A 22,468-nucleotide genomic window follows, 5' to 3' on the forward strand; every position below is an offset into this window, starting at 1 on the left:
GGATGGCAGTACTGTGGGAACACAGAGAAGGTGGTCACGATAACAGGTCTGTCGCTAGCAGAAGGAGGCCAACACCTGTGTCACTCTCGGCGTCCACAGCATCCTCAGCAATGCAACCCAGCCACTGCCTCCTAAAAAACCCTCTTCTGTGCCAGTCTCTTAGGAACTGAAATTGATGGTCACCAAATCATGTGGTTTTAGAGCAGGGACAATCTTCAGAAGTTAACTAGACAAGGAAACTGAGTCACAGAAAAAGCTGGTGACTTGCCCAAGGTTACCCAGTTCCTCAGTGTTGGAACCGAGATGGGAATACAGGCGTCCTGACCCAGCTTCTTACAGTGCATACACTGTTCCAGAGGCTTCTGCTGACACTGCAGCCTTACACATGCCAGGACCGGTCTTGGCCGGTTTCTCTGGTTATAATGTTAACTACCTATTCCCTCTTGTCTGGTCCTCGGGGATCGCTGTGAACAGCTGCTCTCACCCTCTTCATCTTTCAGTTCTCTTTTCGCTCTATTGTAGACCCCTCCAGAAGACAGAGCCCAGGCCAGGATCGGGCAGAATTATCAGCTTCCCAGTTCTCTGTGGTTTATAGAACCCCAGATCCGGTTGCCTATTTTAGTCCCAGCCTTGAAATGCTGACTCACACTTAGTTGGAGGCCCTCTATTGTGGTCTCTTCTCCCTTTTTGTTCTGCTCAACCCTTTCCTCTCTTTGTTCAGTATCTTCTTTTCTCCTTGTTTCTATTCTTGCCTCCCTCGTCTCCTTTGTAATTGGTCACTTTCTTTGTCTGCTGGCATCTGACCTACCACTGAATCCTATACTCCTATCTCGAGGGTATCCTAGTGGTTGCCATCACTCAGTACTTTGGGGTGAGCACCTGTTCTAGACACTGAAGGGGGAAACCAAAAGAAGGATGAGCCCACAGTCTCCCCGGGATAGTGCGGGCACGTTTCGGCACTCAAGAACATTTTAAAGCACTCTTTGCTTTTGCTTATAGCAAAGGCACATGGGAGGAAGAGCAGACGGGCAGATTGATAGATAGGTAGATCCGAAAATAATGCAAAAAGAATAATGTAAAACTACTCCCACTTGGCTTGGTTTGTGAACTGGTAGACGTGGCGGTAAATGGAAGAACCAGCACAGAAATGTGGTGACATCCGATGTGGATCCTAGAACTGCATTTCCTTTAGAGGGCTCCATCACAAACAAAAAGACTCAGGGTGATAATGTATATTCAGTTGTATTTGCTTTTCTGTATCTGGCTCGGTGGTCTCTCAGAAAGTTTTTTCCTTGACGATCTCAAGTCCTACTGTGGAGCTAAGCATCATCCTGGGCAGGCTGTTGGATTCAGGAAGATATTCAGTTGGAGGCAATAACCTGAAGGAAAAGCCCATATGTCCACAGTCAGTACCTTCCGCCCACCTCCCTTCTGTTTTCTTCCAGGACTCCTGGTTGAGGGTGGCCCTGCCCGGGTTTCTGGGGTAGTTGGGGGGGGGGCAGGAAGTAGATCTCAGCTGTGTTGGGACAATTCAGTGTTACAGGCATATGCCTAGCACTTAGGGGCAAGGACAGGCCTGGAGACGGTTGTGAATCAAAGTTCGTACCACAAGACTCCAGAGTGTGTTTGAAGGCTGGAGGGCATAGGTGGGATGTGATGAAGCTCGACCAGTAGGTGAGTGTGGAGGTAAATTCTCACCTAACCTTCGAGCATTGTCTAGGGTGGTAAAACCTCTTGCCAAAGGGTAGAGAGCAGCTTCTCATAATGCCCTTAGAAAGAGCTCATGGGAGAAAATGTTAGTGACTCTTCCATTGCCCGAAATAATGGGGGCCTCGCTGCAGTCGTTTTTTCCCTTGGCTTTGACTTAGGACAGCACTGATATGTGCCTGGTTGAGGTCTGCTGTTATCACTGTCTTGCCCTAAGCAGTAAACACTTTGGTGAAGCCTGAGTGGTATGCAGAGGGGGACCCAGGACGGCAGCATTACGGCAGGAAAGTGCACCACGGAGGCAAGGGAAAGGAGTAAACGAATGTGGTAAGGAAGATGGTGGCTTCCCCCGGCCGACTTCTGCTCCCCAACCCTGCCAGTACACAGGGGTTCAGATGACCGTGTTTCAACCCGTCATCTGCGAAGACTCACTGTGTTTATCCAGGAGATGTAGGCAGAGACCTGGGTGAAGACTGTGGGCTTCCTGGAGACATTACAGCCCAGGCTGGACACAAAGCTGGTCACTCCGTGGACGGTGTACTTGCCACTCACCAAGCAATGGAGAGGGCCCCCAGAATCCCCCTGCAGGGAGGAGAAGAAGGGGTCTAAAACTCCATTTTAAAATCTCTGAACCTTTGCTTTTGCTTATACCCCCTCCGCATTTCTGCTTGTAAAATCCGGTGCAGTTTTAAAGCTCCAATTCAAATCCCCCCACTTCCAGCGTATCCCCACAATGCAGATGAAATCTCTTTTTCCTTTCGGGACAACCGCAGTACCTTTTCCTTTCTTTTGCTGCACTCATGTCATGTTCTGCCTTGTATTTTGGTTTCATAATTTGTTTCTACCTGCCACGCCTATCTATGAGCTTCTTGAGACAGGAACTGTGTCTTACTGATACATTTCCTCTCCACAGTGCTAGCATACAACTTTGAACATCTTAAGCTCAGTAGCTTTTATTGACTTACACCAAACCTGAGAGTAGGGGGAGTAGAGTGTTCTAATGATTTTTTCATCCCCGGCATTTAAACCAATGGTTCTCATTAGACTTAGCGTTTAGACACAGGGTGGGTAGTCAACACATTAAACTAAACGGGGGTAAGGAAAAAAACTGCGGTGTAAAGAGGAGTGAAAGTGACGTATTGGGTAGCAGTTACACGCTCAGGCTTAGAATCAGAGGAAACTGGGTTGATAGAATATGACCTTGACACTCTCCTCCTTATTCAGCTCCCAGGATGCCAGTTCTATAATTCCAGACGGAAAATGGAAAGATATTTCTCTGCAAAATCTGACCAGCATAAGAGGGAAGACCAGACGATACGGCCATTGGAGGTCCCCTGCCGCAGTGGCCTCATTAGATCATCCAACAGACAGTTCACCATGGAGGAATCCCACCGAAGGCTCAGAGCTACTGATCAGCTTTTTACCCTCACTCTGAAATAAGAGCAGATGGTGAAGGAGTACCAAACATCTGAAGAAAGCCTCTAATGTAACAATAAAGTTCCAAACAAGGAGACAAAGAAATAAACAAAAAAATGAAGGCAACCAAGATTTGTAGGGAGAAGGAAACAAGCAATAAAAAACTATGGTTAATACTGCATCCATGATACAAGAACAGCATGCTATTAAACAGAACATTCAGAAAACAAAAAAGAGCCTTTGGAAATTATGACTATGATTATAGAAATGCAAGATTGGAAGGGCTGGAAGATAAAGTAGAACAAACAAACAAAATACAGAGAGACTAAGAAAATAAGAGGACTATCTAAGGAGGTAAGTAGGTGAATAACAGAAATTCTAGAGAGAATATAAAAATGGAGGGGAGGTAATCATCAACAAACATTTTCAGAACCAAAGTTCTGGAGTTTCTAAAATGAGAAAACCCACCAAGTCTCTTTCACAATAAATGCAAATAGACCTATACCAAGACACAAAACACAGGGGTCAAGAGAGGATAAAATAAGTCACTTACAAACTAGTGGACAGTGTGGGGTTGACTTAGTGATAAGTGGAATATATATTATTCAAATTAAAAAGACAGTTATTAACTCCAGGAAGAACAAAGTTCTGCAGGAAATGAAAAGTAATTTTAGAATATAATATGGATATGAGAGGTCAGGCATGAAAAAAGAGGTAATCTTGCCCATTTGCAAGGACATGGATGGACCTCGAGGGCAGTATGCTCAGTGAAACAAGTGAGACAGAGAAAGACAGATACATTATGATCTCTCTTCTATGTGAAATTTAAACACAGAACAAAACAAAACAAACTCATAGATACAGAGGACAGATTGGTGGTTGCCAGAGGTGGGGCGGTGTGGGTAGGGGAAGAAATGGAAAAAAAAAAAAAACACAACTGCTTCCCTTTCTCATGAACTTACTGAAGAATTTGCAACATCAAATAGTGTGTAAGACAAGAAAGAGAAATAGAGGAACACATGACCAGGGACCCACAATAAAACATGTACACGCTTGGGTGTGCCAAGCCTGTCTCTAGAAGAATATAGAGATGGACAAGAGCAGCTGTTGACTCCATGAGGATATAATTTTATATAATTCACTTATAAGCTGCTTTTGATCACAAAGCACTCTTCCAAAATGTTCCAACTGTTAAAAAATGACAGCAGGCCCAAAATAAAGTCACTTATGCCAAGCTCTATGGAGGCTTAATACCTAACCTAACTGTAGCTTCAGCCTCTCCCAGAAATGTGATCTTTAACCAGCCAACCTGGAAATTCCCAGTCAGCACTAGGAAGTAATCTGCTGATAGACCTCTTAGGAGGGCAACCTTGCCTAAAACAAGGCATTCTTTGCTAATAATTTCCTTTTTCCATTTTCTCTTTGCCTTCATAACCTTTTTCTTTTCTATAGCTTAATGAAGCTCCTTTCTATTTTCTAGATGGGATGCTATCTGATTCATGAATCATTGAAGCCACTTTGATCTCTAAATTTAATCAGCTGAATATTTGTTACTTAACAGATTTGGTGGCAGAGGCCAGACCAAAGGACACTTCTGACAGCTCTGGGGAACACCAAGAAACAGGTGAGGGTGGCATTTTGCGAACACTGAGTTTACGGTCTTTCTCACCATTTCCAAGGGCCGTGCATGAGTCCCCTTGTCAGTTCCTTTATAATGAACTCTCATCAGATCTTTAAAAATGGGCATTTTTAAGTCTTTTATCATTTACAGAGAGTTACTGTTTACTCCGATGATTTTACAAAAGCTTCCTGCAGATGTGTTTTATCTTCAGAGAAATTCATGGAAAAGAATCTGACAAGTACTCTAGAATACAGGTCTCTGATACTTTCAGATCAAGCAACTGAACTGGCTGGAAATTTCCAGAACTGATGGAAAAAAGGGATTCAAACAGGACAAATGTTAATTACATGGGCCTGCATGAATTGAGGAGGATGATTATAATTTCTGTGACTTCTCATTGAAAACATTATTGGTTCTCTAATGTTTTGCTTTTCCAGATTTGAGGAAACCTTTTTCTTTCTTTTATCTTCAGCTATCAACAATTTGGTGAGCTGTATCTTTGTGACCAAAGATGAAACATTTCCTTTTTCTCCCTACCTGATCTCTCCATAATTCGAAAACTCTCGAGTATTCTTTTCATGACAACATACAGTTGACCCTTGACCACCATGGGGGTTAGGGACACCGACCGCCCCTCCCTGCACAGTCAAAAATGCCTGTATAACTTTTTACTCCTCAAAAATGTAACTAGCCTACTACTGACCAAAGCCTTACTGATAATATAAACAGTCTAAGATTAACACATATTTTGTGTCATATGTGTTCTATACAGTATTCTTACAGTAAAGTAACCTAGATAAAAGAAAATGTGATTTAAAAATCATAAGGAAGAGAAAATACACTTATTGTTCTATATTGGAAAAGATCCACATATCAGTTGACCCACATAGTTCAAACCCATGTTTTTCCAGGGGAACTGTAGTTAGTTATTGACAGAGGTTCAATGAGAATCTGATCTCCTTGTATAATAAGACACAATTGGGGGGGCGCCTGGGTGGCTCAGTCATTAAATGTCTGCCTTCGGCTCAGGTCATGATCCCAGGGTCCTGGGATCGAGCCCCGCATCGGGCTCCCTGTTCCTTGGGAAGCCTGCTTCTCCCTCTCCCACTCCCCCTGCTTGTGTTCCCTCTCTTGCTGTCTCTCTCTCTCTGTCAGATAAAGAAATAAAAATCTTTAAAAAAAAAAAAAAGACACAATTGGAAACATTGGTTATATTACCAAAGCCCAGATTAGAATATCATATTTAAGAAAGTTGTGTATAAGCTCACATATGACCAGACAGTCTCAAGGAACTAAGGCTGACTTTACAGAGCCAATAAAGCCTCATGGAAAAATTGACCTGGTACTTTGCTTACAAGGTTCCAGCAAAGCCGTCTTCAAAAGAGCTTACGTTGAAACTAACAATACGTTCTATGTTAATTAATTAGATTTAAATAAAGTTAAAATAGAAATTTTTAAAAAAGAGCTTATGTGGTCAATTGCTATTCTTGCTGCACTTCTGTAAATCAGGCAATGTTTAAAGCAAACTAATTAGTTTTACTATAAAAAATGAAGGTAATTGTGGAGAGAAGAAATTATGTTTACACTTTCATGTGTATTAGATTCTAATCCTGTTAATTGTCTTTGAGGTTCTATTATACACCTGTAATTTGGACTGGATCCTGAATTCTTCCAGTTTCCTAAAAAAACTCTTCCAACTAACACTTCCAATTTTCTCTCACCCTTCTGTTTTGGAATCAATAAGAACAAAGACTGCCCTTGAATCTCCTTGGAAGGGATGACACCAGGTCCTCCTCACCACCCAGAGGGCAGCCAGACTCCAGGGACTTAAGCCTTGGACAAGCATCTCACAGCTGGAGAAGGCCCCACCTGACATCTGGTCCCACACAAGTGTTGGAGACCTCCCAGGCAAAGTGACTAGGGAGAGAAGTAGCTGACGTCGCAGTAGACTGCTTCCTCCCAAGACGCCAGATCAAGGCTTCATACTCTAACTAAATAGGAAGCCCTTTCTTCTTCCCTTTCTTTCCTTCACTCTGGTGCTGGCCTGGAAATAGAACACCATCATCCACATCCCCTGGGCCACGGCTAAGGGGGGTAGCCTCTGGAACTTAGAACAACTTTTTATTTCAGACTAAGAGAAGACCTAACTGTCCCCTGGCTTGAATGGGCAAACGCAACAATCCCTGAGAATGAATCCACCTAACAGCGCCACCTGATTGAAAAGTGGTTTGTTCCCTGAGAGAGTTTGTCTTTGTCCGTGGTGGTTATCACCCTCGGGCCTACAAAGGACTAGATAGCTGGCACACAGCCAGGAAGTGCCTTTTAGGTTATCCAAGTGTGCCCGCAGACTTGCCACAAATGAACTAAGACACCTACCTCGTTGTACAACTCCCCTGGATTTACATCATCGAGTTAGAGGAAGAACTGAGTTAGAAAGGAATCATTGATTATTCATGACTCAGGATTCCCTTCCTTTGGCAGGGCCACACTTCCCTGGCTAGGAGTAGAGTAAATGTACATCAGAATGTGATTAGAAACCTCTCTTTAACTCCTGAAGACATGGTAGAATCTGTTGCCAAGACAAGAGATGCCCCACAAAGACCCTTAGATTCTCTGGCCAAAGCTGTTCTTGATGATAGGATAGTTCTTAATTATCCTTAGCTGAGCGAGGGGATGTCTGTGCTGTGGCCACCACCACCTGTTGCACCTGTATTAACACCTCTGGAGGAGTTGAAACTCACATAAGAACACTGAGCAAGCCACCTGGGTTAGAAGGGTGACTCCTACAATGGGATCTCTCTTTGACTTCTTTGATTTTGATTGTTTGGGTGTTGGGGACCATGGCCCCAAAGTGCATTCCAAACATCAGGAATTAATCCTGCTTATAGTAACCATCATAGTCTCCCTGGTCCGTTGTTATCCTCTCAACCACTTCAAATGCATGTTCACAGCCACTGACCACCAAGCAAGTGATCTCCCCAAGACAGAAACACCAAAAAAGGAATGAAGAGAATGAGCAATGTAAAGATTGTGAGCCTGAAGTCACGTGGCCTGTGAATATCACAGAGGTTAAGCCAAAAACCATCATGACCTGTGAATACCGCACAAAGGATCAAGAGAATTTCACAAAAAGCTGTGAGAACTGCAGAGCAGGAGCTGAGAGTAGCACTGATGCCTTACATTTTGATCGTACCTCTCAGTTAAGCTGAGAATCTCATCAAAAGTGGGGGATTTTTTGGGCGCCTGGGTGGCTCAGTTGGTTGGGCAGCTGCCTTCGGCTTGGGTCATGATCCTGGAGTCCTGGGGTTGAGTCCTGCGTCGGGCTCCCTGCTCGGCGGGGAGTCTGCTGCTCCCGCTCCCTCTCCCCCTCATATGCTCTCTCTATCTCATTCTCTCTCTCATATGAATAAATAAAATCTTAAAAAAAAAGGTGGGGGATTTTTTTTAAAGGAGAAGGAAGTTTTTTTTTTTTCTTTAAAGATTTACTTACTCATTTGAGAGAGAGAGAGAGAGAGCACAAGCAGCAGAGGGAGAGAAAGAATTTCAAGCAGACTCAGATGGGGGCTCGATCTGGTGACCTCGGAGATCACAACCACGAGATCACTATTGGAGCCTAAACTAAGAGCCAGTTGCCCAACTGACTGCACCACCCAGGCGGCCCTCTTCCACCCAAATTCTAGTGGGGGTTTGAGAATATTTCGGGACTAGAGGAATGGAAGGTAATTAAGTTATATATAATACTATTGTCTTATGCTAATTGAACTAAAAAGAAACACAGGCTCTGGAGAGTTGGAAGGTGTGGCTGAGGATTTGAGGGCAGAAGGAGGAGCTGGGAAAAGCTCAGTGGGAATGAGTGGATTGAGGTGAGAGGGGCTCAGTGAATCCAGTCTGAGGTGAAGGGTTGGGGCCCAGCAGGCCGAACACCCAGAAGACACAGTCTTGGGAAACTGCAGTGGGAAAGGCTTTGGAGACACAACTGCCTCAGAGAATTGTCAATTTGGAGCCACTGCCAGAAGAAAAGTACTCTGCTTTTTCAGAGTTCAAGACCCTGAGGGAGCAGAGGGAAAGTGAATTAATTCAGAAAGGTTAAACCTTAGGGTAAAAGGGGGAAGCTAGCGGGTGGGGACCTGGCAGAGACTGCCTTGGGTATCAGGTTCTACTTGCATGTAGGGCTCCCAGGATGCAGGAAACTGGACAAACTGGGAGGAGTTGGTCGCCTTGCTTCCGTGGTTCTAAGTGCTCACCAGGAGTCCTTGATCATTTGATTCTACTATTTCAGCCAGCCTCCCGGCCTCCTGCTGGCTTCTCTTCTTCCACCCAGCGCAGACCTTGCTGTTGGTCTGCACTCTTGTGCTTTGGCTCCAGTCAAGGCAGGAAAACCCAGGCCTGGATTAACCCATTCCCTGCAACCGGGTCTCGAGTCAAACGGAGTGAATCATATACTCAGTCATTGCGTGGTCTCCAACCTCACCCTATCAGGAACATCTTGGAGGCCGATCATTGTCCCACTCACTTTAAATAATCCAGACCCATACAACCCTTGTTCCTTCATTCTCAGCATTCAAACTGACTCCTAGTTTATAAGTAAATAGAAAATTAATGCAGAACACCTGCCATCCTCCAGCCACCCAGCCTGCACACTCTTTCAGATCCATGCACATTTTGGTATTTTGCTGTCTCCCCTCCTGTTCCAGCTCCACCTGTGCCCTTGGTTTCACCTCTCCTCCTCTGGGATCTTGTGCCATCCACTCCTTTCTCTCTCTGACCGTACAAGATCCTTTCTTCTCTGCCTATTAACACACTCAGTGGTCCGCTACTATATCCACCCCCTCCATGACCTGTGGTCCTCCTCAAAGCTATCAGACTTGTTTTTATCCAAGATTGGATGCCTTGGATGCCAAGATTGGTCCCTTTCTTTCATCCAAGATTCTTGGAAGGGGATTCTCCATTCCTTACTATGCTTCTCATTGTCTCTTCATTTCTTACCTTCAATAAAACTTCTCTCCCCTCCTGACACTGTTCTTGCCACAGTTACCGGTGATCCACCAATGGCCCAAGTAGGCCCTTCCGGTTATCTACTGTGGCTCCGGGATGTTCTGTATACTGTGTAAGACACATCGGTATTTCCTGAGATTCTGGAAAACCCTTATGATCTCGAATCCCTTTTTAAGTCTTATGGGTTCTCTGTTCCCCCACCTATCCCTGAAGCACTCAAGTATTCATGTTATCACAGTTCTTTCCTCAACTCACTGTTCTTTTCTCATTCTACAACTTCTCCCCCGTGGGATGGGGGCGGGTGGGGGGTGGGGGGTGGATCTCACCTGCTGTATCTCTAGTCTGGCTCTCCCCCTAAGTTCTACTTCCTGTATCTAATTACTTACTGGTCAACTATACCTGAATGTCCTACTGGGATTTCAGACTCAACTTGTTCAGAACCAAATTCATCACCTTCTCTCCCAAGTCCTATAAACCTTCTCTCATTGGAGGCAGCAAACCCCTCCCAGATCACTTAAACCAGATGCCTAAAAGTCATTCCAGGTCCTCCTCTTTCTCTCTCCTCTCCGCTGCCCTAGTCCAAGCCCTCAAATCTATTGCCTAGATAATTACAATAGTCTCTTAACCTGTCTTTTGGCCAACCTTACCCTCTTCAAAGACATGCTTGCCTTGTCATCAGACAATGCCTCTAAAAGGCAAATCTGATCATGCTAGTCTCCTCTTCATAACTCTTCAGTGGTTTCCCAGGCCTAAGAGATAAAGTTCATGTCCCTAAGCATATGATGGAGGTTCATGACAGGCAGCTGCCCCCAGATATACCACTTTGGGATATTGATTATTCTGAATTAAAAGTTACTTAAGAACAGACAGTGTAAGGACATTCTAACCCTACTTTGTTCCTTTGAAAGCAGAAAATAATTGCCCATGTGAAAGGTATTCTCCCTGCACCAGGAGGTAAGGAGACATCTTTATCATTAGAGATAGGGAATTTAGGACTGTATAACAAACGCTGTTAACTTCACCCTGTTGCTTCTTCACTCATTTACCCCAAGCCCAAACGTCTTTGTCCTATCAATTCTTCACAAATTTATTATTTCTTTGCCTAAAAGGTTTTTGTCTTTGAGTCTCATATTTTTATGAGCTTCTCCACATAAAAAAACAAATTAAATCTGTTTTTCTCCTGTTAATCTGTCTTACACCAATTTAATTATCAGATGAGCCAAAGAACCTAGAAGGGAAGAAGGGAAAAATTTTCTTCCCCTGCACATGACACTTGAAGCCCTAAGTCAAGAGGCTCCTACTTGCCTCTAGCATCATTTCTTGACATTCCCTGTACGGTAATAGTTTCTGTTCTAGCTCAGGGGTCAGCACCCTTTTTCTATAAAGGGCCAAATAGTAAATATTTTAGATTTTGCAGGCTATAGAGTCCCTGTCACAACTATTCAACTCTATGAAAGTAGCCATAAACAATATGCAAGTAAACAAGTATGGCTGTATTTATTCCAATTAAATGCTTTTTTATGAACATTGGAATTTTATATTTTTCATGTGTCACGACATTATTCTTTTTAAAATTTATTCTCAACCATTTAAAAATGTAAAAACCAGGGCGCCTGGGTGGCACAGTTGGTTAAGCAGCCAACTCTTGGTTTTGGCTCAGGTTGTGATCTCAGGGTGGTGAGACTGAGCTCCACATCAGGCTCCTCACTGAGCGCAGAGTCTGCTTGAGATTCTCTCTCCTTCTCCCTCTGCCCCTCCCGCTTATGCTTTCTCTTTCAAAATAAATAAACAAATCTTAAAAAAAAAAACTTAAAAAAATAAAAATGTAAAAACCATTCTTAGCTCATAGACTATAGAGAAATAGACAGCAGGCAGGATTTGGAAGTTTGTGGGCTCTGACCTCTGCTCTAGCTGTAGGGAACACCCTGTAATTCTCTACGTGTTCTAGAGGGTTTCTTGGCCCATGCCCTCATTCATGTCATTCTCTCTGAATAGCTTTTCCCCTTTTGCCTGGCTTTCTCCTATGTAAGCATCAGGACTTGCTTATAGACTCCGCTTTCTTGGGGAAGGCAAGTCTTTTTTGACCCCAACAGGCACAGGTAAGTGCCTATCTTTTAGGCTCCTATATTGCCTGCTGCATATTTTTATTATAACACTTACCCACATTGTATTACAATGTTCTTTCACACATCTGCTCCGTCCTTCCTCCACTAAACCCTCGGTTTGAGTCATCTTTGTATCCCTAAAACTTAGCACAGTGCCTGGCATTTAATACGTAATCAAGAACATTTGTTGAACTGCATTAAGATATCTGTAAGATGGTATACTGATGACTGATCCTGTCTAAATAGAAGAAGACTCTATTTATATATATATAAATGACTATAACACTATTTTGTGTGCTTTCTCTTGCTGTATTCACCTGTCTATACTCCTGGAAATACTACTGAGGTAAAGGGGTGGTGGTGGAGGAGTTACAAGAAAAGTGGGGGTTGATGGGAAGAGAGCTTCCTCGTACACAATTAACAACCACCACTCTGGGCTGTAAAAAGTCTAGCTGGCTGGGGCGCCTGGGTGGCTCAGTCGGTTAAGCGGCTGCCTTCGGCCCAGGTCATGATCCCAGGGTCCTGGGATCGAGTCCGGCATCGGGCTCCTTGCTCAGCAGAGAGCCTGCTTCTCCCTCGGCTTGCCACTCCCCCTGCTTATGCTCTCTCTCTCTCTCTCACTCTCTCTGTGTCAAATAAATAAATAAAATCTTAAAAAAAAAAAAAAGTCTAGCTGGCTAACAGCTTCTAAGGACCACACACACACACCGACACACAAATGTTGGGTCACATACCAGCTTTTGAGGTCAGGGCCCTGGGCGTGATGAATTTTAGGGTTCCTTTCAAGTTTGAGATTCTGTGAGTCTAGAGTTCCCGGCACAGACTCATTCTCACTGAGACGCCAGAGTAGCAAGTCAGGTCTGTACGTGGGGGTGGGAGTTGGTGTGGAAAGGAAGTGAGGAGAAGGTGGGGGATGGGGGGGCAGAGAGGGGAGGAGCCTAGTGTGGGACTTCTGACACTTCCTGCGTGTGTTCACCTGGCATCCTGAGCGAACCCGGTCTCCTCCAGCGCACACCATGGTTCTCTTCATGGTGGGGCCCCAGAAAGAGGAGCTGGAGCAGGTGACGTAGTCCACAGAGGGCAGGTAGGCCTGCTGCAGGCTATGCGCCAGCTGCGCGTTGGGTGAACAGGAAAAACAGAGTTGGACGTCAGCCCCGGGTGCTCTCCGGGGGGAGAACTCTTCCACACCCTGCCCAACCTTCCCAGGCTCTGATGAAAGCCAACTCAGGGCAAGCACATTGTGTGCCATAGATCCTTCCCCTTCCCCTCATTATATGGAGGCTACAGGCCCCTTCCTTCAGGGGTCATCCTCCGTCACTGTTTCCAAGCTCCAAACCGCCAACCTCCAATCTCCTACTCTTGCTTTTTTTTTTTTTTTTTAAAGATTCTATTTATTTATTTGACAGAGAGATAGCAGAACCCAAGCAGGGGGAGTGGGAGAGGGAGAAGCAGGCTCCCTTCTGAGCAAGGAGCTGGATACGGCGCTCCATCCCAGGACCCCGGGATCATGACCTGAGCCAGAGGCAGACGCTTAACGACGGAGCCACCCAGGTGCCCCTCTCCTACTCCTGCGAAGAAAAGAAAAGAAAAATTAAAGCAACTAAAATGGTCTTATTTGTTGAGGACTCTCCTGTTTCACCTTACACTGCAAACCGTACGAAGCAGAACTGGGACCATACACCCTTATTTTCATTTCGCGAGAGCTACCTCTATGGAGGTAGTGTGATGGTGTGATGTCCACCAAAGTGGGAGCCAGGATACCTGGGTCGTGGTCCCAGCTAACTAGTTACTAACTAGTCATGTGATCTTACACAAGGTCTTTACTTTTGTTGGGCCTTAGTTTCCTCATGTATAAAATGAGAGGTGGGGGCGCCTGGGTGGCTCAGTCGGTTAAGCATCAGACTCTTGATTTCCACTCAGGTTGTGATCCCAGGGTCCTGAGATCAAGTCCCATGGGGGCTCCGTGCTCAGTGGGGAATCTGCTTGAGACTCTTTCCCGCTCCCTCTGTGCTTCCCCACCACGCTCACTTGCATGCTCTCTCTCTCTCTCAAATAAATAAATAAATCTTTTAAAATAAAATAAAATTAAATGAGAGGCGGGTACAAAATATTCTCTGAGGTTTTTTGTTTTTGTTTTTTTTAGTTATGAGTCTATGTGACCTGACTATTACATGGCCTGTTCTTAGCTTGATTTCATGCAGCAGTTATCTTATCTCTGGTTCCTTGATTCTGGCTATGAACATCTAGGACCACAGAAAAATGTGCCCCAGAAGCCCCGCTACCTACTCAAGATCCATGTGGCGGATGGTGCCCATGTAGGTGACTTACTCTTGGTCCTGCCCCAGCCTGTGATGTAGCAGGGGCTGTTGTTGGCCAGGATGGTTCCCTCCTGTGGCAGAACACCCAGCTGGACATAGCTGTTGAGGGTCACTTTCTGGGCCAGGCGCAGCAGGACAATGTCATAGCTGTGGGAGGAAAGGAGCCAGCTCAGGCCTTCCGTCAGGTCAGCAAAGGGACTGGCCCTCACTAAGCCGTTGTGTCCCCAGAGAATTAGAAACTAACAGCTTTAGGGGCACCTGGGGGGCTCCGTCGGTTAAGTGTCTGCCTTTGGCTTAGGTCATGATCGGATCAAGTCCTGCATCAGGCTCCTCTGCCCCCCATTTGTGCTTGCTCTCTTTCTCTAGTGCGCTCTCTCTTAAATAAATAAATAAATAAATAAATAAATTAATTAATTAAAAAAAAGAAACTAACAACTTTAGGGGCGCCTGGGTGGCTCAGTTGGTTAAGCACCCGACTCTTGATTTTGGCTCAGGTCATGATCTCATAGTTGTGGGATTGAGCCCCATATCAGAATCTGCGTTCAGTGGACAGTCTACTTGAGACTTTCTCTCCCTCTCCTTCCCTCTATGCATGCAGTCTCTCTCTCTCTAAAATAAATAAGTCAATCTTTAAAGGAAAAAAAAAGAAGAAAAAATTATTTAAAAAAAAGCAACTAACGACTTTGAAGGAGGAGGGGACTGACTTGCTGGGGCTCAAACTTGACACAGTTGGATGGTAGGCTAGGTTTAACAGCAGCACCTGCTGGTGCGGTCTTGGTGTTGTAGTCTGGCTGTGACCTCTGCAGCGCAGGGGAGTGGAGCTTACATCTCTCAGTCATGACAGGGGGAATCAGAAAGGAGCAGAGTGGTAGTAGATCTTGGTAGTAGAGAAGAATTCTCAAAGAAGAAAGATGAAAAATGATGTGTGTTTCTGAAAGCTCTGCAGAAATATCCCAGTTCCTGAACCCGCCCCGCGGCCCCCATTCTCCAGAGAATCAACCACCATTTTAACTACTTCCTTTCCAAAAGTTTACAGCTCAGTCTTGCAGGAGTTTTTTCATGTAAGATTCATTTTAAGAAATTTACTTTTGCTGATGGCGTCTATTCCAGAAAATGAATAATAAATAACGACACAGATGGAAACATTAAACTCTGCAGAGAAGGCGTTTCAGGGGATACAATCATGCAGACCAGCCTAGATCAAAGAAATCCCAAAGACCTTCAAAAATCCCAAGCCTTCCAAAATCCAAATTCTCAGAGTCCTTCTGAATGAATGTGAGGGATGCCAAGACCCTGTTGCTGGCCAGTCAGCCCTCGACCTCCCAGCTCAAGACCAGCCCAGCCGTGCCCCTACCCGACAGCCACGTTATTGCTGTTCCAGGATGGATGCACGATTTTCGGCACACTCATAGACTGCTCGGTGCCATCATTCTGGTTCAGGTTGTGTTCTCCAACCACCACACGGAAGGTCATTTGTCTGGAGGGACAGAGGAGAAGGAAACCCTGAGGCATCCAGGGGGCTCTTTCCCCTCAGAGAAAAGCTGGGAAACCATCCCACGTCCTATTTAGGACAGGCAGCCATTTTATCTGACCCAGGCAGAGGGTGGACGAAAGACCCTGGAAGATGAGGAAGTAACAAGCTCTCTCCTTCTCTAATTTACTAATCTGGGGGAGTGACAAAAACTACCATCAACTTCATTGCCCAGTTTATGACGTTAAGCATCATAGATTGGATATATCATAACCTGGGAGGCGTGTGGTGAACACAAATGATACAACGGCTCTCAGCCCACAGAGGGGTCTGGGGGAGGTTATACACCAATAGTTCTTAAAACATGATCCCTGGAACAGCAGCAGCAGCATAACCTGGAAACTTGTTAGAAATGCAGATTTTCAGGCTCAACCTGAACCTACCAAGTCAGAAGCTCTGCTGGGCAGGACCCAGCAACCTGTGCCTTCCAGGTGATTCTGATTCATGCTCAGATTTGAGAACAATGGCTCAAGACAAATATGAAAAAAATGGTTACCAGACAGGCATTGACCAGGCACTGAGATAGTCACCTACTTAATCCGAAGTAGGTATTATTACCCCCATGTTAGAAATAAGAGAGTGAGAGCTTAGGGAAGCTAAGTAAGCCATCCAAGGTCACAAAGGTAGAAGAAGGTGGACTGGGATCTGAACCAAAGCTTGCCTGATGCCCAAATCTCTACTTTTCATATATCCTGCTACCTCCCTGCAGGACCCCCAACACTCCCTTAAAGTCTTGCCCCGAGTGCTCAGAGATACGTATTCCTTGAGAAAGGCCAGATTTCTCCCCTTCCAGGGGCTCAGCAAAGCTGGGTTTTGTTTTTCTCACGTGTCCACGCAGTGAGCAGCCGTCATCACCCAGTTCTGTTTGATGAGGGTCCCTCCACAGGTGTGATACCATTGGCCCCCAGACAGGTACTGGAGGGAAATCTAGAAGGGGAGGGGAGAAAAGAGGGAGAGGCTGGTGTTTCTCAAGAGGCTTTGCCCCAAACTACCTGTTACACTTCCTTCAATTCCTGCCATCCTTCAAAACCTTCTCCAACTCTGTGGGCTAGAGATGGCTGAGGGGCTTCAAGGGACCTGTTGATTGCTACTGATCGGTTGTCGGTGGCTCCCTGGAGTGGTGGTGAGAAGGGGTGTGCAGATGGCCCTGGGATCAGCAGGAAAGAGGGCTCCGTTGTTGGGTGATGCTTGCTGGGCCCATGGGTGATGCTTGTTCCGTCCATAGATGGGGGGAGGAAAGGTGCACAGACAGTGTATTTGACATCCCTACTCTGGGTTGTTGCAAAGGGCCAAGAACCCAGGTCCTGTTACTTCCATTGCCTCTTGGTAGGAAATGTGGCCATGGAATTTCTCCGTCACCTGAGCCCACTGGCTCGGGTCTCCAGAGCTCCCCCTCCAAGGTCTCCAAGACATACTCTGTCCCCCTCCCCTAGGGAATACTCAGAACGACCGCTGGAATTCTCATTTTTATCAGCTCATGTCGTCTTCAGCACCTCCTATTCCACAGCAGCTCTACTTCTGAAAACTGGGCTGCAAACTTTTGTGAACTGAATTTCATTCTAACTGCCATGATTCCTCTGAAAGTGGTCAGTCCCCAGTTAATTTGCCAGTTTTATGCATTTAGAGTTGCTTAACTCAAAGCCTGGCTGCCCTGTTAGAAAAGTAGAAGCTCTAAATAGCCAAATAAGCAACCTGCTCTCCTTGGGGGTGGGGGAGTGCCTGAATGCAGAGGCACACGGTGTGGAGTGGGGTGTGCATGTGCGTGCATGGGTGTGTGTGTGTGTGTATGAGGGGTCTGAGGTGCGGGTCTTGGACAGTCTTGCTAGTGCGGCACGGGGAGTATCTCTGGGGACATACATGTGCTTTGTGTTTGGGTGTGAGCCTGGGAAAGTGAGTGGGCTTGGGGTTCAAATCCCCTCCTCCAAAACTTTTACATGCCTTTTCCACCTAAGCCTGGTCCCATTCATCTCTTAAATCTAGAATCCAGGGGCGCCTGGGTGGCTCAGTTGTTAAGCGTCTGCCTTCGGCTCGGGTCATGATCCCAGGGTCCCGGGATCGAGCCCCGCATCAGGCTCCCTGCTCAGCGGGAAGCCTGCTTCTCCCTCTCCCACTCCCCCTGCTTGTGTTCCCTCTCTCGCTGTGTCTCTCTCTGTCAAATGAATAAATAAAATCTTAAAAAAAAAAAAAATCTAGAATCCAGACAGCCAGAGAGCTTCTTGTTGATAGCCACGTGCACAAACACACACAATACCATATACCAGCACGCAGGCAACTCTTGTTTTGTTAGAAGTCTGGGGCTGTGAAGGAGCACCCACCTGAGAGGGCCAGGAATCCCTCCGGGCCTCAGTCCCTCCAACTACCCGGGCATTGCTTTCTGGAAAGTCCTGGGTGCTGTGTCCTTTGTGGGACAGAAGAAGAGTGAGTGATGACTAAGCATGGGGTCACCTCAGGGTGGGGAGCACGGAGGCGGTTTGCTTTGTCTGCGAATTCAGTTCCTCCCTAGCAAATGAGGGGCCCTGCTGAGAGTTATGGGAGCCCCTTTTGAAAATAGAGGAGTTTGAATGGCTTCTGCTTCCCCCAGGTGTCCTCAGAGCTCTAGCATGTTGTGAAGGACGCATCTCACATCCCTAGGCTAGGGCTCCAGAGGCTCCCTGTGGCCTCAGCCTTGCTGGGGGGTCATCCCATGGCCTGAGGTGACCTCCCACCTCTACCCACACATACAGTGCTTTGGCAGGATTCTCCATGGGGCAAGCACAGCAGTGCACATCCCAGTCAGGCACCTGCCGAGGGTGTCTTCCTGTCAGTGGGAGTGGTGAGAAAGCCCAGGCCCTGGAAAGGGGCATCTCTGCTTCATGGTTCAAGGTCCAGCCAACCAGAGGGTTCTGGATGGAGAGTGGCCCTGACTGTTCCTCTCACGGGCTCCAGGAGGGTAAAGTTTTTGCTAGACTCACAGTCAGAGTGTTCCATCCCATCCTGGCATACAGAACAGGCCCGGATTTAAGGATTGCTTTTGACCCTCCTGTTCAAATCCTCCTCCTTCTAGAACTCAGACCAGATGACCCACTTACCATAAAGGACCGGGGTGGTGAACACCAGGAAGCGGAGCATGTTGCTGGCTGAGTGGACCACTGCCCCCTTGCCATGAACCGAGCCCTCTTTACCTTCCCTTTAACAGCGGCTTTGCTGACCTTCTTGCCACCAGCTGGCAGGGCTGCCAATGGAAGGCGGAGGCGGGGGGGGGGGGGGGGGGCGGCGCCCAGGTGACATGGAAATACAGATGAAAAGATTGATTTGCAAGTAAACTAATTTGTTGTTCAAAGACAGAACAAGGTCGGGTTAGGGCTGAATTAATCATCTGCCTTGAGTTGAAAAGCAGCCAATAAGCTCTTTTTCAGAAATCAGAGTGGGGATCAGGACCGGCCTGGCCCTCAGGGGGCTCCCCTCCTGGTCTGTCACTGCCTTCCTGCCCTCTGTGGCCCTCAAAGTGCAGAGACCCATTCTGTGCATGCAGAGGTGGAGGCAAGGGGGAGGTGTGGAGGAGGGAAGAGTGCTTAGCAAAAAGAAAAGCCAGCAAGCTCCCCTTGCCCAAGCAGGGAGGTGGGACATGCCCCCAGGACGCAGACAGAGGTGTAAATGCAAGGAGCTAAAGCAGAGTAGATACAGTGGAGAGCATGCTGGTGGAGGAAGGTCCTAAGGAAGGGGTTTGGGGAGACTCAGATGGAGAGTGCCCAGAGAAGGAGAATGTGAGGCAGGTTAGAAGGGGGGGGCTCCCAGGGTAGGGAGATAGTCTGAGGGCTGTGAGCATGGAGGGCAGAGGGAGCAGGTGAGCAACAGGCCTGTCCTGCAGAAGAGGAAAGGCCCTGACCATCAAAGTCAGGAGGGGAGGAAGGAAGGAGGTGCAGGGTGCCCTGTGGTGGGCAGAGGATTTTGGGTTGGGAGGCTCCAGAGGGAGCCTTTATTATTAGTGGAGCTGTGTTTAGGCAGAGAGAAACCAAGAAGCCTGGAGGGAGGCAGGAAAGTCACCCGGTTCACCTGGGGGTCTTTGTGGCCTAGATGCTTTCCAGAATTCGAGTTTCTTTCCTTCTTTCTCCTTTCCTTTTCCTTCCTTCCTTCCTTCCTTCCTTCCTTCCTTCCTTCCTTCCTTCCTTCCTTCCTTCCTTCCTTCCTTCCTTCCTTCCTACCTTCCTTCCTACCTTCCTTCCTTCCTTCAAATGATTTTATTTATTTACTTTAGAGAGAAAACATGAGCAGGGGGAGAGGCAGAGGAAGAGAGAGAGAGAGAGAGAGAGAATCTCAAGCAGACTCTGCGCTGAGCTCGGAGCCTGACATGGGACTTGATCTTACGACCCTGAGATCATGACGCAAGCTGAAATCAGGAGTCAGACGTTTAAGCGACTGAGCCACGCAGGCGCCCCTAGGATTCAAGTTTCGTGCCTGCAGGTGCAGGAGAAGCCTGGAAAAGGCTGTTGGAAGTTCTGTACTTTCCATCACTGAGGTGTCCAGGGCAAACACATTATGGTGCTCAGGTCGCCTGGAGGGTCCCCTTTCCGGTCCCACCCCTGGCATTCTAACAGAAGTAGATGGGGAAGAGGGCTGGGCTTGGCTGGGGAGCCAGGGCCTCTTGGGTCATCCTCCCCCAACTCCCTGTCTGTTCTGGAGTTAAGGAGACAGGTCTCACCCCAGGACAAAGAGCCCAAGAGGAGGCTTTAGGGCCACCTAAAGGTTACGCCTCCACATCACATACTCCAAAGTGAGCCTCTAAGGGCAGGGCCAATGTCCCATCCACCTCCGCACCCTTGGCCTAGCTCAGAGGAGCCCAATCCGTATTTGCATAAATACCAGCCTCGTCTCCCCTGTTGGTCTGACTCTTCTATTCTCACTCTTAGGGTTAGACGTAGACAGTGGTTTGGGTTTACATTTCGAAGCACTGCGTTTCTTCTGACTCAGCAATTCTAAATCTAGGAATGCATCCTTTTGAAATAAACACAGGCACAAAAATAAATGCACGAGGATGTGGGTTATGCAGTTTGTCACCAAGTTGCCGCAAAATTTGGGAAAAACCCAAGTATTCATCAGCAGGGAAAGGCTAAAGAAATTGGGTTTAACCATATTATGGACTACTCTCCAGCTTTTAAAAAGAATGAGTTAGACTTAAATGAACTGAGAGGAAAAGATGTCCTTGAGATATTAAATGAAGACATCAAATCGCAGATAATATGGTCCTGGGTATGTGTCTACCTGTATATTCATAGAAAAAGGGGATGGAAGCGTTTCTACACAGAAGTTATTACTTCTAGAGAATGAATCAATAGGCATGGAGGCATTGTGAGGATCGATTTCACTTTTCAAATTCATATCGTTCTGTGTTATTTGGCTTCTCTACAGCATTACTTTTGTAATTAAAAATAAGAATATCTTCTGGGATATTAGCTATTTTGGGCAATGGCGCCAATCCTCTTCAGGTGGGAAGTAGATCCCTAGGAGGGACCAGCCATTCAATGCCAAGGTGAGAGGCTTCTGGAGCCAGGAGATAGTAGCAAAGGGGTAGTGTCAAGGTTTTAAGCAAGATGTAGGCAAGGTTTTAAGGTTTTAGGTTAATTCTGAGAATGGTCAGAGGGGTGAATTTTAAGCAATAGTGTAGATATTGGGTTAGGGTGAGTGAGACCAGCCTCAGCTAAGGGGAGGCCATGAAGCCTTATACCACCCCATCAGTACCTTCTCCCTCTTCTTGACCACCTACCTTCCCTAGTCCTCTCTTCACCCCCAAATCTGGACCTACTCTCTAGGTGTGGTATGGGGTTTTCTCTCTTCTGCTGTGAGTCACTCTTAGCTGACTGCCCCCAGGAGACGTTATGCTGTTTTTGTGTAGGGGTGGGGAAACTTGGCACCACAACGTGGCACCTTGGTTGGGCATATATCCTAAGATTGGGCTGGAGAGCTGCTGAGCGACGCCATAGAGAGGAGGGGGGACGTCGGGGTAAGTGGCCAACAATCAACACCCGATGAACATTTGGATGTTTAGTGCGCCCAAGAACAGGGCTCGGACTAGAGTCAGGAACTATGGCTCCCTCTGGCTTACCCACATTAGCATGGCCTTCAAAGCCTTCTCAGCTGGGCCCCAACCCACTGTCCTACAGGGTTGACTTACCCAGTGGGCACAGCAGGCACAGTGCCTGGGGCCCCACAGTTTTAGTTTCTTTAAAAATCAGAAGAAATATAATGAATACCATCAGCCAATATTCATCTTTATACCAATGCAGTTGTAAAACATAATTTAAGAAATTTTTCCTGAAGACAAAAGGACCTGGGTCCCATGAAAGTCATAATGTGGCCCCAGCCCTCCAGCTTCTGCATCCACTGCTCCTTCGCCCCGATGTCCCCTTGGCTTCGCAGAGCCCCTTGTAGCTTTGTTCTGACTTTTCTCGCTCTAGATCGGTGCTAGTGTGAGATGCCCCCTCAGGACTCATCCTTGAGGCCAAAGATCAAATGTTACCATCTTTGTGAGGCCTTCCCCGATTTCCCTAGATGGAAGGAATCGTTCTTTGCACGTCACCTAGCACAGCTCTGAACACCTCCAGGCTTGTCCTGACTTGCTTCCTTCTGCTTCCCTAGCAAGAGTGAGTTCCATGGGGCAAGAGTCTCATCTTACATCTCCTCATGTCTACATCGGCTTGACGTACAGTAGGTGGGCTAGATCGGGGGCCAGAGGACGTCTGGGGACAAGAGACAATGATGTGACAGAACTCTTCAGATGCGTGTGGCTCTCCACAGCCCA

The 22,468-nt window shown here is 46.8% G+C and overlaps 1 protein-coding gene across 2 annotated transcripts; it reads right to left on the bottom strand.

Annotated features, from left to right (window-relative positions):
* Nucleotides 1-1,226: 1,226 nt before the first annotated feature.
* Nucleotides 1,227-22,447, bottom strand: CELA1 (chymotrypsin like elastase 1). 2 transcript variants are annotated; one of them, XM_088026073.1, is made up of 10 exons: nucleotides 21,842-22,447; nucleotides 18,762-18,904; nucleotides 18,009-18,091; nucleotides 16,520-16,620; nucleotides 15,517-15,639; nucleotides 14,173-14,309; nucleotides 13,357-13,412; nucleotides 12,821-12,955; nucleotides 2,140-2,289; nucleotides 1,227-1,379 (listed from the first exon to the last, which is right to left on the bottom strand). In XM_088026073.1, the coding sequence occupies exons 2-10, from the start codon at nucleotides 18,799-18,801 to the stop codon at nucleotides 1,362-1,364; spliced, it is 843 nt and encodes a 280-aa protein (XP_087882199.1). In that variant the 5' UTR covers nucleotides 18,802-18,904; nucleotides 21,842-22,447; the 3' UTR covers nucleotides 1,227-1,361. The 2 variants fall into 2 exon arrangements, 1 of the variants encoding a protein (XP_087882199.1); XR_015768855.1 differs by lacking the exon at nucleotides 1,227-1,379 and adding an exon at nucleotides 12,579-12,704 and having other exon boundaries at nucleotides 2,201-2,289.
* Between the last annotated feature and the right edge of the window lie 21 nt (nucleotides 22,448-22,468).

This window comes from Eumetopias jubatus, unplaced genomic scaffold (assembly GCF_037043125.1).
Source record: "Eumetopias jubatus isolate StellerSeaLion01/CBP00866 unplaced genomic scaffold, mEumJub1_p1.0 scaffold_8, whole genome shotgun sequence".
Classification (NCBI taxonomy): Eukaryota; Metazoa; Chordata; class Mammalia; order Carnivora; family Otariidae; genus Eumetopias; species Eumetopias jubatus.

What these genes read in the sequence shown, in the direction of transcription:
- CELA1 (XM_088026073.1), bottom strand. Translation starts at nt 18,801, where the DNA reads ATGCTCCGCTTCCTGGTGTTCACCACCCCGGTCCTTTATG. An exon ending in GCTGCTCACTGCGTGGACAC is followed by an intron (nt 15,640 to 16,519) that starts GTGAGAAAAACA and finishes CTGTCCCTCCAG; the next exon opens with ACAAATGACCTTCCGTGTGG. An exon ending in AGCAATAACGTGGCTGTCGG is followed by an intron (nt 14,310 to 15,516) that starts GTAGGGGCACGG and finishes TTCCTCCCACAG; the next exon opens with CTATGACATTGTCCTGCTGC.